This window comes from Camelus ferus, chromosome 1, assembly GCF_009834535.1.
Source record: "Camelus ferus isolate YT-003-E chromosome 1, BCGSAC_Cfer_1.0, whole genome shotgun sequence".
In the NCBI taxonomy this organism is placed as follows: domain Eukaryota; kingdom Metazoa; phylum Chordata; class Mammalia; order Artiodactyla; family Camelidae; genus Camelus; species Camelus ferus.
In genome coordinates, this window is record NC_045696.1 from 41,435,644 (window position 1) to 41,452,412 (window position 16,769).

General features: G+C 39.1%; 1 protein-coding gene and 1 long non-coding RNA gene across 2 annotated transcripts in view; both read right to left on the minus strand.

Moving 5' to 3' along the window:
* ABI3BP (ABI family member 3 binding protein) overlaps nt 1–15,938 on the minus strand; it is a 241,633-nt gene extending 225,695 nt beyond the window's left edge. The window contains 1 exon segment of the mRNA XM_032477890.1: nt 15,756–15,938. Within this exon segment, the coding sequence (XP_032333781.1) occupies nt 15,756–15,834 (79 nt within the window). The 5' untranslated portion in view covers nt 15,835–15,938.
* On the minus strand, nt 6,173–8,199 carry LOC116663184. Its single transcript, XR_004319307.1, has 2 exons — nt 8,037–8,199; nt 6,173–7,596 (listed from the first exon to the last, which is right to left on the minus strand). It is a non-coding gene; the product is annotated as an uncharacterized LOC116663184 (long non-coding RNA).
* Nucleotides 15,939–16,769: the final 831 nt, after the last annotated feature.

A 16,769-nucleotide genomic window follows, 5' to 3' on the forward strand; every position in this document is an offset into this window, starting at 1 on the left:
ACACTACAAAAAAAGAGAATTATAGGCCAATATCACTGATGAACATAGACGCCAAAATCCTCACCAAAATTTTAGCAAATAGAATCCAACAACACATAAAAAAGATGATACATCATGACCAAGTGGGGTTCATCCCAGGGACACAAGGCTGGTTCAACGTACGCAAATCAATCAGTGTAATACATCACATCAACAAGAGAAAAGGACAAAAACCACATGATCATCTCAATCGATGCAGAAAAAGCATTTGATAAAATTCAACACCCATTTATGATAAAAACTCTCGCCAAAGTGGGTATAGAGGGAACATATCTCAACATAATAAAAGCTATATATGACAAACCTATAGCCAGCATAGTACTCAACGGTGAAAAACTCAAAAGCTTCCCACTAAAATCTGGGACAAGACAAGGATGCCCACTATCACCACCCCTATTCAACATAGTCCTGGAAGTCCTAGCCACAGCAGTCAGGCAAGAGAAAGAAATAAAAGGGATCCAAATTGGAAAAGACGAGGTAAAAGTGTCATTATATGCTGATGACATGTTACTATATATAGAAAACCCTAAATGGTCCACACAAAACCTACTAGAGCTGATTGAAGAATTCAGCAAGGTAGCAGGTTACAAAATTAACGTTCAAAAATCAGTTGCATTTCTTTACACTAACGATAAATCAACAGAAGAAGAAAGTAAAGAAACAATCCCCTTTAAAATAGCACCCAAAGTAATAAAATATCTGGGAATAAATCTAACCAAGGAGGTGAAAGAATTATACACAGAAAACTATAAACCATTGATGAAGGAAATTAAAGAAGACTTTAAAAAATGGAAAGATATTCCATGCTCTTGGATTGGAAGAATCAATATTGTTAAAATGGTCACACTGCCCAAGGCAATCTACAGATTTAATGCAATCCCTATCCAATTACCCAGGACATATTTCACAGAACTAGAACAAATCATAATAAAATTCATATGGAACCATCAAAGACCTAGAATTGCCAAAGCATTACTGAAGAGAAAGAAAGAGGCTGGAGGAATAACTCTCCCAGACTTCAGACAATACTATAGAGCTACAGTCATCAAGACAGCATGGTATTGGTACCAAAACAGACATATAGACCAATGGAACAGAATAGAGAGCCCAGAAATGAACCCACAAACTTTTGGTCAACTCATCTTTGACAAAGGAGGCAAGAATATACATTGGAATAAAGACAGTCTCTTCAGCAAATGGTGTTGGGAAAACTGGACAGCAGCATGTAAAACAATGAAGCTAGAACACTCCCTTACACCATATACAAAAATCAACTCAAAATGGATTAAAGACTTAAACATAAGACAAGATACAATAAACCTCCTAGAGGAAAACATAGGCAAAACATTATCTGACATGCATTTCAAAAATTTTCTCCTAGAAGAAATGAAAGCAAGAATAAACAAATGGGACCTAATGAAACTTACAAGTTTCTGCACAGCAAAGGAAACCAGAAATAAAACAAGAAGAAAACCTACGGAATGGGAGAAAATTTTTGCAAGTGAAACTGACAAAGGCTTGATCTCCAGAATATATAAGCAGCTCATATGATTCAATAAGAAAAAAATAAACAACCCAATCCAAAAATGGGCAGAAGACCTAAACAAGCAATTCTCCAAGGAAGACATACAAATGATCAAAAAGCACATGAAAAAATGCTCAATATCACTAATTATCAGAGAAATGCAAATCAAAACTACAATGAGGTATCACCTCACACCAGTCAGAATGGCCGTCATTCAAAAATCCACTAATGACAAATGCTGGAGAGGCTGTGGAGAAAGGGGAACCCTCCTACACTGCTGGTGGGAATGCAGTTTGGTGCAGCCACTATGGAAAACAGTGTGGAGATTCCTCAAAAGACTAGGAATAGACTTACCATATGACCCAGGAATCCCACTCCTGGGCTTGTATCCAGAAGGAAATCTACTTCAGGATGACACCTGCACCCCAATGTTCATAGCAGCACTATTTACAATAGCCAAAACATGGAAACAGCCTAAATGTCCATCAACAGGTGACTGGATAAAGAAGAGGTGGTATATTTATACAATGGAATACTACTCAGCCATAAAAACCGACAACATAATGCCATTTGCAGCAACATGGATGTTCCTGAAGAATGTCATTCTAAGTGAAGTAAGCCAGAAAGAGAAAGAAAAATACCATATGAGATCGCTCATATGTGGAATCTAAAAAACAAAAACAAAAACAAACAAACAAACAAAAACAAAGCGTAAATAAAGGACAGAAATAGACTCACAGACAGAGAATATAGACTTGTGGTTACCAGGGGGGTGGAGGGTGGGAAGGGATAGACTGGGATTTCAAAATTGTAGAATAGACTACACTGTATAGCACAGGGAAATATACACAAAATGTTATGACAACTCACAGAGAAAAAAATGTGACAATGAGTGTGTATAAGTCCATGAATAACTGAAAAATTGTGCTGAACACTGGAATTTGACACAACATTGTAAAATGATTATAAATCAATAAAAAATGTTAAAAAAATAAATGATTTGATAACATAATTTACAGGGACTTTATTTAGTGTTAATATTTGTGGTCCCTTTGCAGCCTATGAACCTCTGGCCATGAAAAGGAGTGTTCAAGGCGGATGTTTCTGGGACACCACAAAAACCTCACAGATGACATGTGAGCCATGGGTTATGACGACTTTGGAAAACACTACAGTAAATACTTGTTGTCTTAATTTTCTGACATAAGTAAAAACAGAAGCTTGGATTGAATGGCTGATTAAGAACAAGTGCTATATAATGCAATTCAGCTGGCAAATTTAGGGTCGCCTAAAACTAAACGGTGTTCTTTGTAAACAGCTGAGAATGGCACCTGAACATATTTGAGAAAGCACTGACATGTTGGCGAAAAATTGTGGGAGAGGGATTTCTTGCCAAGAGTATGTGGAGAAGGAGTTTTGACTAACCTAGAACTATGACGTATTGTTACTTCTTTAAGTGATTCAAGGACATTTTTTATTAGTCTGGTGATACAATTGTAATATCAATATTTTTAAGTTGAATTACTGTTCCCCAAACAGGTTAACAAAAACAATCACTTGCTCCAGTGAAAGGCTGTTTATAAAGAATTTTGCAACTAGGTTGTTCTGCATGAGAGCAAAACCCTAAACCACACTAATACCAGTATGTTGGTCAATCAAAACATCGATGGTGGGGGGAGGGTACAGCTCAGTGGCAGAGAATGTGCTTAGCATGCACGAGGTCCTAAATTCAATCCCCAGAACCTACTTTAAAAAAAAAAAAAACTAATTACTCTCCCTCCAAAAAAAACTTGAGACCTGAAAAGAGTATGGACTAATTAATAACAATGTATCAATACTGGTTCCTTAATAGTGACAAATGTAATACACTAAGGTAAGATATTTTATAATAAGGAAAAGTGAATGTGAGTTATATGAAAAAAATCAGTGGTGCATGACACCAAATTTTATCCATTCTCAGATTTTCATCTTTTTCATATTTATTTGTTTTTGATTTGTATTACAAGGAGAACCAGCACAATAGTGCAGCATGGCACATACATGTGTAAGCACACACACCTGGATCTGGAAGCCCAAATTTATATACCTGTATGTATATTTCTTCCCCTAGTCTTTATTACTGTGGGTCACGGTTGAACAAGCCAAGAGAACATATCAAGTTTCTATGGCATAGACAGTGGAAGGTCTTCCAGGCACAAAGATGGGAACGGGAAAAAGACATGAGAGCAGAAAACGGGAGGGCTGTCAGAGTGAGAGGAAAATTTGGAAGTCATCTGTTGAGGACTGCAAAGAAAAATAGAAAGAGAGAGCCAGAGAAACAGAGATCAAAGAGGGAGCCTGGTATGTGGAAATGGTATGAAATGCCTGCAGCTAGAATCCAGTTGCCAGTTAGAGGATCACATTTCATGAGGACAGTTGACACAGAAGCTCAGTTTCATGGCAATGTTGGCTACCAGTCAAATGAGGGGACACATGGCATTTGAACTTAAGGTCCACTGCGAGCCACTGGTAAAGGCCAAGTTCTCTGCAAGTTCTTTAAAATATCAAACACCAACCACTTCCACAGGACAAAAATCCAGGAACAAAGAGAAAAGTGACCTTACAAAAGAACACTGTAGTACCTGGCTTTTATCACACGTATGCTGTTGCCATACTTCAAGGGACAGAGCAACGTGCATCATGTTCAAAAGCATCTACGAATGAACCGTGGTGTTAACATAGGATATAGTTCGTCCTACCTGACATGCACAGAGTTTATCAGATTAATGTAAGTTTGTGCATTTTGCAAGCTTGCTGATGCCAAGAAAAATGAGCAGGAAGTCACAATATTTTCAATTAAGTGGAGCATTTAGAATGACATTCCTGCCTTGAAAAAAATAAAAAGTGTGCATTGTCTTTTAAAGGGATGAGTCCTGCTGAATCCAAACAGATGAAGAGTCAGCTGTGAGGTGAGGACAAGGACCAAAGCGGCCAGCAGCAGAGGTGGGGGGTGGAAGCCAGGAGAATGTTCTGGGGGCTCTTACGGTGTTGGGAGAATGGGGAACGGGGAAAGGAGGGAATTTTAAAGGAAAGAGAGAGAGAAGGAGGCTGAAGGGAAAGAGGATTAGGAACAAAACGAAGGCAGGCAGAGAAAAAAGCAGTCTCCTGAGAGGACTGATCAGTCATCTGATCAGACCAACCTGACGCCCGAGAACTGACCAGACAGACTGCAGCAGGCATCGGGGAGGAGGCAGATCACACAGAACTGCATCCCAAACATATATGAAGGACAAATTGACCAAGTGCTCCCAAATCTTTCACGATAAAAGGTAAATCTTCTCTGACAAAGAGCTTCCAAACCCCTGTCGGGAGAGCTGGACAAGGGAACAGGAGCTGCTGATGGCAAGAATTGTGTTTAAAAAAACCCAGAGTGCCTGGTCCTCCTCCTCAGGCCCTGGGTCACTGTGAGGCTGACACATCACGGGCCCAGACACACAAGACTCTGATACCCAGCCACCGAGCGTTCTTTGAGCTCTGCCTCTTTTCAGGAAGTGTCCAGGAGACAAGAGCACCTAGATCTTTCTCTAGCTGTGATGGTAGGTAGAGTTTTCAAAATTGTGGCTGGTCTTTCTCATCCCTTTTTACTTAGGTTTGGAAAATTACTGCCAAAAATCCATCAAAATCACCCTAATATTATTTATTAATGGAAACCAAAAATAGAATGGGTATTTTTTTATTATTCCCTTTTTGCAGGGAAGCAGATCTGATGTTCAGAGAGGTCAGGTCACTCTTGACTGGCTCACATTTACTCCTGTACTTTACCCACTAGCCCTGTTTTCCAATATTTAATCCTCCAATTTTCATGAAACTACAGTTTAGGGTAAACCTCAATGGCAGAACATGGCAAGCATCACTTTCCTTCTAGTTCTGGTAATTAGAGAATTATTCTGTGACAACAGGATCATTGGGGTATTTGAAGAGGATGAGCCAGGAGAGGAAGGGTGGAGCCATTCTTCAGATCATCTGATCCCTTACTCCAAACTTACTGGCCAGAGACACTTTAACTCCATATGGGAAAGTGAAAGGAGATGGAAACTCTGTCCTGTATCCCCTGCCGGCGTATCTGTAACAGGATTGAATTCCAGAGTTCTCTGCCAGCATGACTTTGGCAGCCACCCCAACCCCTCCTTCAATGACAGAATCTGCTGCTCCCAGAAAGGAAAGCCTGTTAGGGCTTGCACGCCCACACACACACATGTGTGCACAGTGGACTCTCAGCAGGGCCCTTGGAAAACCAGAATGTTTACTTATCAGCCAACAATGGAAAAACCAAAGGATGGCATTGAACGAGAAAGGAAATCTGAAACTGCCCTTTCGTCTCTTGTTGGAAGCAATGTACCCCAGCTTCATCTTAGCAGGGGTCCATTCTCCACTCAGCGAGGAGAGACCTTTCATTTTGGAGACATGGTGGAATACACCTCAAAGACCTTTCAGATCATAACTCATCCTAGGTGCTCATAAATTATCCTTCACATAAAACAGAAAGAAGATGAGCTGGAGTGTATGGTTAACATGCACAATTAAAGATACCATTTCCAAAGGCAATTCACATAATTCGGACCTTTTGAAAGGGGCAATTTATTGAATGTTTGTTTAACTCTTGTATTTTACATTGATGGGGATTATGAGGTGCTTTGTTTTTCTTCACATATGACATGAATTTTTTTTTCTTCTTTATGTGCATCTATATCATTTTAAACTAGTGCATGGCACAGTGGGAGAGCTTAACTCCTGCAAATTTTGGTTGTTTCATAAGGATAAAGAATTTAAGACACCAACAGCTTCATCTAAAAGAAAATGGCCCTTGAGTGGCCAAGTTGTATTAGTCTTAAACAGAACTAATTTCAAATTCATTGAAGGCAGGAAATATCTGCCTTATAATCCTAATATGATGATTTTTTAAGTTAACTGAATGACAGACTAAATCAATGTTAAGTCCAGTCCTGAAAAACACAATTAGCCACAACTTCTCAGACCTAGCCTCTGAGATGTGTAAAAGCATACATTAGAATTTACGTCTAACACCAAAAACAAATGTTAATCTCAGTTTTAAACATTTTCTTATGTAGCTGGAGAAGGAAGTCTCAAAATTTTTCCAAATAATTCAGGAACAAAGTAGCACAAAATAAAAATCACCTTTAAGTTGATATTAAAACTCAAACAGCAAAATAATTCATTTGCAACTTTTAAATTTTACCCTGCACTCATCCAGAAAGATTTATCAAGCACTGCAAATTTTCAAAACCCATAGATCAGTAGTTCTTAGTTTGGGCCACATGAGGAATTTTTAAAACTCTCCCATCCCAGACCAATTAGATCATAACTGAGCAAGGAAGCAGAATAGGACTGAAATTTTTTTAAACTTTCAGTTATTCTAATGTGCAGGTTACAACTACTGAGATTAGATGTTATGGTACTTGCATGCAGAGCTAAATTTACTTTAAAAGAAAACACTGAATTGCTATGTCTCAGATGAAGCCTGAATTAGATCCCAATTTTCTTTAAGATTAATTTCTAATCTGACTGGAAGGCACTTGGAGTGGGTGGATTTGGCCTGATTTTCTAGTGTATGGGTTTTAAATGTAGAGTCTCTGATTAGAGAAAAGTCATGAAAGTTTATGAAGTCATCACATCTTTTCATTCTTCTACAGAATCCCACAGCGAGAGACATTAGCTGACTTATAGCTCGCTGTATTGAGAAGGCCTGAAAACTTCATTCTAGCTTTAAACTCTCAAATTTCTATCAAAATTACTAGGAATATAAGTCAGGGTTTTGTTAGATCAGGGAAACCTACAACACGCTATAAAGATCTCTCTGTGGAAGCTTCTTGGTGGGCAACCCAAGCTAAAATTCTGAGCAGCAGAGTATGTCCTGATTCAATCTTGCTGTTCACAGAGCTTTTATAAAGTAGCCTGAGACCTTGAAGTTTATCCTTCTTCTTATGTACCTTCCAGGCCTTTGGGACCATCCCAACACAAGAAGAAACTGTGGGCTAGAGAAAAAAATCCACAGAGTACTTCTAGTATTAAACATTCTACAAGGTTCATGTTAAGACACATGCACCCCAATGTTCACAGCAGCACTATATACAATAGCCAAGACATGGAAACAACCTAAATGTCCATCGACAGATGACTGGATAAAGAAGTTGTACCATATTTATACAATGGAACACTACTCAGCCATAAAAAAGAATAAAATAATGCCATCTGCAGGACATGGATGGACCTGGAGATCATCATTCTAAGTAAAGTAAGCCAGAAAGGAAAAAAAAAATCATATATCACTTATACGTGGAATTTTTTAAAAAGGACACAAATAAACTTATCTACAAAATAGAAACAGACTCATAGACATAAAGAACAAACTTATGGTTACCAGGTGGGAACCAAGCAGGTGGGAAGGGATAGACTGGGAATTCAAAAGTTTCACCTCTTGGGGAGTGATGGAAATGTCAGCCTGTCTTGACTGTGGTGGTGGTTTCGTGGGTGTACACATCTATCAAAATTCATTGAGTTGTACATCTGAAATACATACAGTTTACTGCACAGGAACTATACCACAACAAAGGTGTATAAATCAATCAATCAAGAAAAAAAAAGAATATATTCTGTCTACAACCTAAATTTTGTGTTTTGATTCCCAGAGCATATGGAGGAATTAACACCAAAAATGATCTGAAAGAAGCTCCTTTAGTTTATCTAGTTATCACCATCACATCCACTGCTAGGAGTATACTTTCTTCCTCTAAACACAAATTTAATTCAACCTTATAACAACTCCTCCATTTGCCAGAAAAGTCACTCAGTGACATTTCAGAAGTATATTTTTATGAGGACTGCATCATCAACTTCACAGGTGTTAGCTGCTTAGTATCTGCACATTTTGTTAAAGAAAAACTGTGTTTTGTCTTATGTTATCTCTTTTGTTTAAGAGATGATGACACCTGAGTCTTAAAAAGAAAGCAAGCTTCTATTTGGGGGGAATTTACTTTGCATACTGTTCCACATGGATCGACCACACTTGATGTACCACAGAGGAAATCAAGAGAGGAATCTAGGCATTGACTGGACTCGTATATACAGAAAATAAGATTCATGTTGGGTGCTGAGTGTGTACCTTGAGTCTTCATACCCTTACGATATTTATCTCAACTCTCGGTGATTTCCTACAAACAACTCCAACTGTAGTGCCAGACAAATTGGCAGTTTGCCTACTGGGCACCTGTCACCAAAGACTGAATTCTGTGGGAATTGGATGAGGTGTTAATGCTCAAACTGGTATATTTTCTGGAGTTTGATTTCCTGTATCCATAGTTCCACTATATCACTTACTAGCCATGTGACTTCAAGCAACTATTGGCCAATCTGTGGCGAGTAGACCCTAAGATAACCCCCAGTAATCCCCGTCTCCTGCTTCTGTGCAGTCCACCTGCATGACAGGACCCGGGAGTTGCTTCTATCCAGTAGACTATGGTGAAGGGCATGGGCTGTCACTTCTACTGACCAGGCTGCATAAGATTGTGATTTCCATCTTGTCTGCACACACGTCTAGGCTTATACACTTTGATGAAGTACTGACCATAATAGAGAGACCAGTCTGGCAAAGCACAGAGGTGACCCCTGGCCAATAGCCAGTTTGGAAATGAGGTCCCCAAACCAAGGACCCTGAAGGAATTGAATTCTACCAACAGCCAAAAGAACTTGAAAAAAAAGTAGAAAGAAAATAAGCCCTTCCTCGCTTGAGCCTTCAGATGAGACCTGAATCTTGGCCAACATCTTTGTGGCAATCTTGTGAAAGACCCTGAAGGGGAGAACCCAGCTAAGCCAAACTCAGATGCCTCACCAACCGAAACTGAAATAATAAATGTGTGTAGTTTTATACCACTAAGCTTGTCTTAATTTGTTATACAGCAATCAATAACTAACATATTCCTTAGGCTTAGTTCCTCATCTGTGAAGTGGGCATAATAATATATATTTCATAGATATCAGGTTAAAATGAGATAGTTCATATAAGCACTTTGCATTAAACAGCCTGATACAGAGTAATATGGTTAATTGTTATCATAGTCTTTAAATGTTATTTTAACAATGTATGTATGAAACCACTGGTTTTCTATTTTTGCCATGTTCATTGTTTGGCTGATACTATTTACTTTTATCTTTTTATTTTACTATGCTAGTAACATCTCACATTAGATTATCTTACCAATTTTTAATTTTACATGTACACTTTTATTAAGTTCATCAGTTTACTTTCAATATTATCTCTCTTATACCTACTTTCATAAATAGCAATCAGGAATCAGGCAAAGGGGAAATCTTCTGAGGATGGTGAGCCAGATAGAATGGTGGCTCACATCTCTTTAATGGCCCTTCTTTCGTTAGACACTTCACTTTTGTCTTGGACACCTATTCTGTCAACTCACATTAACCTATAAAAACATTTTAACTGTCTTTTCTATAGTACAGCATGGATGAATCACTCTATTCTCCAGTGCTACCCTGTACCCCATTAACTTTTGAGGGAGAGAGAAAGAGACTAAAATTCCTTAATATTCAGTATCTCATAGCCTGACGTAGTCTATAAGACTAAACTAAACTAGTAAACATATAATTAACACAGAGAAACCTTATTTTTAAGCACTGGATTCTAAAAATGATAGTCTTACCATCAAAAAATTATACTTGATCAATTTTTACATTCCTAATACAGATTTCTCTTATCGCAGGGGCTGGATCTCATTCAGTTTTACCTAGTAGACACTCAATAAACAGTGCCTGAACAGACAAATCAATACAACTGCAAAAAAATTTTTAGAACTCTAAAAGATGCTAAAATAATTCTCCTGTGGTTTTCAAACTTGTTTTTGTTTAGCAGTGAAACCACTTTTCCCCAATAAACTCTTTAATACAGTCCTACAATAAATACATTACTCTAATAAAAGCAGAACCCTGCCCACCAGAGTTCTTGGCACTCCCCACAACCTCCCTGCCCTAAGATGGTAGAGACCCTCCCTGGCCCATTGCAAGTGTCAGCCACGCTTTGGAAAAATGAACAGGGGCACTGGAGTGATACCTTCTTGTTTTGACAAAGTAAGGTTAGGAGGATGGAGAATAAGAGATAGACCCCAAGTGTGTGGCTGGGAAAGTTTAGAGTAAGACACAAGAGCCCTCTACTCCAAAGGCAACCTTCTGTTTCTACTTTGTAACCAGCCTGGGGAATCAAGGCAGAGGGGGGCAAGGAAGACACATAGTTGCATCCTGTGCAGACTTCTCGGCCTTGGCTTCCCCTCTGAGTACTTTAACACCTGCTAAGCCCAGGCCCCTGGGGGCAGCCTGGGCTCTGGCCATGCAGTTTTCCCTACTGGGAAGAACCTTCCACTAACCTCCTCCTTGCCCCAGTGTCTATTTGTCCCCCAGGCTTCGACTTGGGTACCTTATCCTCTTGTAATTTTCAACCCCTCCAGTCTGAGTTGGGTCCTTCTGGTTCTTAAAGTTCTTTTGCTTTAGCCAAATCTGAGAATGATCTCACTCCATGGTAATTACACCTTTACATCCCTGTCTCCTCCATCAACCAGAGAAGAGCTCCCTGAAGACACGTATCAAGCCGTGTCTTCCCAGCCTCAGTGCTCTGCATATCCCTGGAATATAGTTTGTTACTTGAACAAATTGACATATCTTTACGTAGAGCATGGAACTGAAATTACACAGAAATTAGTGGTATAGATTTTTGCCACTTGCTTGCTGTGTGAATTTGAGCAAACCACTTAAATACTCGGAAGCACAATTTTATACTCTGGAAACAGAGAGTTATAAAACACCAGCTTTATAGGGGAACTTCAATAATTTAATTCGTTTTCCACATTCAAAATATTTAGCCCTAAATTACCACAAACAATACGAGCTCAGAGAATGTCCTCTATAATTATAATGGTAAGAGTTATTAATAGCTACGAGCGTTCTTGTTACTATTATCATCTGCCTGGGTTGTTTCATCCTTGGAATCAGAGATCTCTACGCTGCCAGGTGAGACCTGAGGCCAAAAGCCAGCTGCCTCTTCCCTCTGCACCGGCCAAGAATCGCAGCCAAGAGCCTCATGCCCTCGGGGCCATCAGATCACACTTGTATCTGGAATGTTCCTCTGTGGTTTCCCTGACCCCTACCTCAGGAGGACTGACAGAGCTGCTTAGAAATAGTAGCCTCTGCCTTCTGGCTGACTGCAACCTTCAGGACACCAGAGTTTCTGCAAAGAGGTGTGTCAGGCCCCTCATGTCCCATCAGAAGCTTTTGTGGTTCCTTTCACCACACATTGTTCTCTGTGGTTTTTATTTCAGCCTGGATGCCAGGAAGAGAAAAAAAAAAAAACAAAAAACAGTTCCATGGTGCCAAGAATAAAGAATCTGAGAGGTAGCTGGAGCACAGGGGCTTTTGAGGGTGTAAAACAACACGGTGATTCTTCTCCAAGGCCTGTGTGTTATGGTCTAATTCTCCTCCCAAAACACAGGTTCGAGCAGCTCTCTCCTGGAGGGTCTAGGAGGCTTTACTAGTCCCCGCCGAAAAGCTGATCTTCAGACAAAGGTGCAGCTTTCCGTAGAAGAAAACAGCCTTTGAACTTGACAATCAAACGCTGGGTTGAGAGAGGTCAGGCTGGAAGACAGTAGAGGGCTTCTCTCATTGTCCTGTAGAGCAATGCTTAACTCCCGGGCCCCACCTTTCGCCAAGAATGTGCCACTTCATTTGTCAGCCTCCGAGAGGTTCGCAGGATGGTTTGGACACAAGATCACATATTATTCGGTGTGCACATTTTTTCAGTATTGACTCACCTTTCTGTGACTCGCTAAAGATTTTCTGAATACTTGTTATATGTCAGAGCCTTTACTAAAAGCTTTGCACCTTTTATCTCATTTAATCCTCATATGCAATGAGAGAGTTATCATGATTTCCATTTTACAGATGAGAAAACTGAGGCTTAGCAAAGGTAATTGATTTCCCAAAGAACATAGTCATGAAGGGGTAGGGAGGAGAAGTTCATTAACAATTGTTAAAACTTTATACTAAACTTTTAAAAAGTAAGAAAGACTCTTCCAGGATCTTGTTTTCTGTACCAAAGTATGTGGTTATGTATGCAAATAGGTGTGAGACATGTAACAAGAGATTTCTTATTTAAGAAAAAATTTCCTTTTCCTATAAATAGCTAGCTATATTGATCAACTACACACACATACACACACACAGAGTAAATACGTTCTGTGGAAAATGTGAAGATTAAGATAATGTTTATGATCTTTACAAGATAATGTTTATGATCTTTACAAGAAACCATTTTATTCAAGGGAAGGGTAGCATTCACATGTTTACTCCAGAACATAACTCCTAAGATTTAGTTCAAAACAGGGCAGAACACAGATTTCAAGTCAGGAACCTGGGATCCACATCCCTGGCTCTGTCATCAATGTGGGGAAGTTAACTAAATCTCTCTGCCTTAGGTTGTCTTCATTTGTAAAATAAATGATTACGTTGGTCGGTGGTTTCCCAAATATTGGCTTATTACGGGGTTTTCATTAATCTGTCGTGAAATTAGAAAAATAAAAACAATGGACTTATTTGTATAAATTGATTTGTTTTATAAATCTGTTGCATTGGCTAGCTTTTATGAGCAACGTGGAATTTCCCCTCCTTCGAACATTCGCACATGGCATAATTCACGTATATCCTCTATAATGGCAACCTAATATTAAAAATATATGTGTATTTTTATGAGTCCATAAATCCAAAGTTCTTGGAACCACTAGACGAGGTGACCATTTGTCCTTTCTGGCTCCAAAATTCTATCCTCGTCTTAAATGACAAATGATATTTAACTAACTCTAAAGTAGGAAGGAAAAAGAAAAGCAAATCTTTTTTTTTTTTAATTTATTAGATTTTGCAGTGGGGAGGTAATTAGGTTTATTTATTTACTTTTTATGGAAGTACTGGGGATTGAACCCAGGACCTCGTGCATGCTAAGCACGCACTCCACCACTCATTTATACCCACCCTCAGAAAAACCTTTCATCTCTTTTTCTCTAATTTAGTTCAGTATTTCCCCAAATGTGCTCTGTGAAAGATAAGCCCCTGGCAAGATATGATAGCTATTCCACTAGAAAAAGGATTCTTAGTCAAATGAGTTTGAGAAACAATGTGTTTAAAAAGTGGGGTAAGTTCCTCTACAGAGAAATTTTCAGAGCCTGTCAAGTCCTAAAGCCTGTTGTGACTTCCCCGAAACAGAAAAATACATGAATGCTCCCAGAGTAACTGACGGGAGGAGAGACAGACGCCTAGCCCAAACCTTTACTGAGGACACATACCTATTCCTGGAATGCAGTTTAAGAAAGTGACTTCATCTAAAAGAAAGTTCCTCAGTATCTTCCATAAAAGAAAAAAAGATAGCCTTAGAGACAAGGAGATTTGACACTTATTTTATGGCATAATTATTTTAATGTGACAGGGATGGGGTTTTTTTTTTCCAAATTATTAAACCTATGGATTTTTTTTTTAATTGCAAAAGAAATCTGGATGGAAATACTTCAGATTAAAGTGCAATGAACAAGACAAAAGTTTGAGGGCTCTTTTTGACAACTTCATTTTTTTTTTCACCAGAACAAATAAAGGGAACTTGTGTCAAGAGATTTGTATCTAATGATTGCAACACGATAATCAAAGCATTTGGAATTTGCAGAAGTCTGCAGTAACAAAATTAAGACTATCATCTGTACACAGTAAATATGAGGCAAAATAAAACCATCTGTAGATACTAAGTCTGAGAGAACCTCCAGACTTCTCTCAGATGGTGGGTCCTTGTTAAATATTGCAGCGGTGGGAAGAATTAATTCTCAATAGCTGTGGCTCGTTATTGAGTTACTTGAACACTTTTACTATGATCAAGAAACAAAATTCTTGATAGAAGCGAAAGATCTAATAGTGTGCATTTTTTTGCATAATTATCTTATTAGAGTAGAGGAGGTTTACTCGGCCTTTTTTTTTTTAATTGCTTTTTATATCATCATGTGAAATATCAGCTAGCCAAACCCTTCAGCCTTCACACTCTGGATTCAAGTTTCACTTAACACACGGAGGAGAGAACAGTTTTCACTTGGGACAAGATGATCTTGGAGCAAACTATGCAGTGGGAGCACCTAGCAGGATCTTTTGGATATCGTGACACGAACAATCTTTCTTTCTGACCCTATGCACACCAGGTTTTTGACAAGCCTGCGGCTCTGAAATGCCTCTGATATTTCCCATCAAAACTGTACGGTAAATTCCAGTCTGTTTTTCATAATCCTGCTGACTACAGCAGCCTGCAACCATAAAAAGCCTTCACAGACCTGAAGTTGGCTTAGAAAAGTGTCTTAGCAAAAGAACAAAAAAATACATGCAACATTCTATTCAAAGATCCGAGAGAGGCAAGCTCTCCTTTGGGTGCTGATGGGCTCAAGAGATTGTTCTTAGGGCCTAAATTAAGAAATTTTGATTTTCTTCTGATGACATTTATAAACAAAATACCAACACTAAAATGAGAGCAATTTAGCCAGGAAAAGGGGGAGTGTCGTGTCCATCAAATTAATCCCTCTTCCAAACTCTGCGGGAGAGAAGTGCCTACAAATCAGCACATGACCATACTTCGGTGCACCCTGCCTAGAACCCTTCAGCCTCCAAGTTAACAGGTATGTGTGAGGTTTACACAATAGATTCAAGGTTTCAAATTAGCTTCTTTTAAGCCTTAAGCTACCACTGGTTTAGTCTCTGAGGAGGGGGATAAAAGCACCAAACAACTCTTTTCAACAGACTACAACACCCATCTATACAGTATGATTCAATTTACAAACATTTGAAACAATACCATTCAATCTATCGTGCACAACTGCTAAGCCCAGTTAAGTTGGTTTTCATTTTCGCAACAAAGAGACCCACTTGAAAAGTAAATAGCAGAGGTGGGGGAAGAAAGGAAAAGTTTAAGCTATCTCTCCACACCTTTGAACTTTGATCCTCCGAGAATAATTCTGTTCCCCCAACCTGGTAAAGCAGATCACATGTAACATCAACATTTAAAAACTAGTCTCTCTTAAAGATTAGTTTTAAAACACAAAACATCAGAGCTACTTGCCTTTTGGCAATTTCTGTGCATTTCCCAGGGCTAGTGCAATACTTCCACAGAGGAGTAGACACCCCAGGCTGGACAGCATGTTGCATTTGCCACCTCACACGGGGAGTGATGCTGGTGGGTGTCCTGCAACCCTGGAGCTGCATTTAAGTGGACGGTCTCCCAGTGACAGAGGCGGGCGGCTGCACTTAGCTGTGCTGTGGGCTTACTCACAGGGGGTGGAGACAAAATGACATCACACCCTTTCCCACACACACCAAAAAGAAAAAGAAAAAAAAAAGCACAACAGCAAAAACATATCATCACATTTCCTGCTAGGTTCTAACTGTCTCTTCTCTTCCCTCTGTGATATATAAATTAAATTACGGCCAATTTCTATTTGTGAAAGTAAAAGGATTTAGGCAATTTTGAAACATTTGATGGACTGTTTTTACAACTCCAGAAAAGACAGACTTAAAACCATTGGAATGTTAAAAATATAAAATGAAACCTTATTAGGAAGGACACTGTTTTTAATTATCTAGTAAACCAATCCAATTCTTCTTTCAAATGGGAGTAAATGCATAAAAATTCACTTTGAACTGTTCTGAAGTTCCAATACCATGAGAAACTTTTAAGAGTAAGTCATTGGCTCCAAACTATTCATTATATATAATACATATGTGCACACATAGATACGCACAGATATATACATACAGATAGTCTGCAGATACGGATGTGGAGGTAGAGAGAAACCTCTGTCACTAGTCCATCCCCAGCTCTGGGACAGGTTCTGTAAGAGTGTCTTTATCTACATTACTGCAGTTTAGTCCTCACAGCAACTACACAGGAGGACTTACATTGTTATCCCCACTTCACCAGTGAGAAAAACTAAGCCTCAGAGAGGTTAGGTGCCCTGATCAAGCTAGTGTGTTCTCATGGGTAATAATTTGGATGGGCTTGGAATAGAGGTGACTGGGTGTTAATTTGGATGCTATGTGCCTTTGAACAAATTTCTCCATCTAGATCTCATTAACA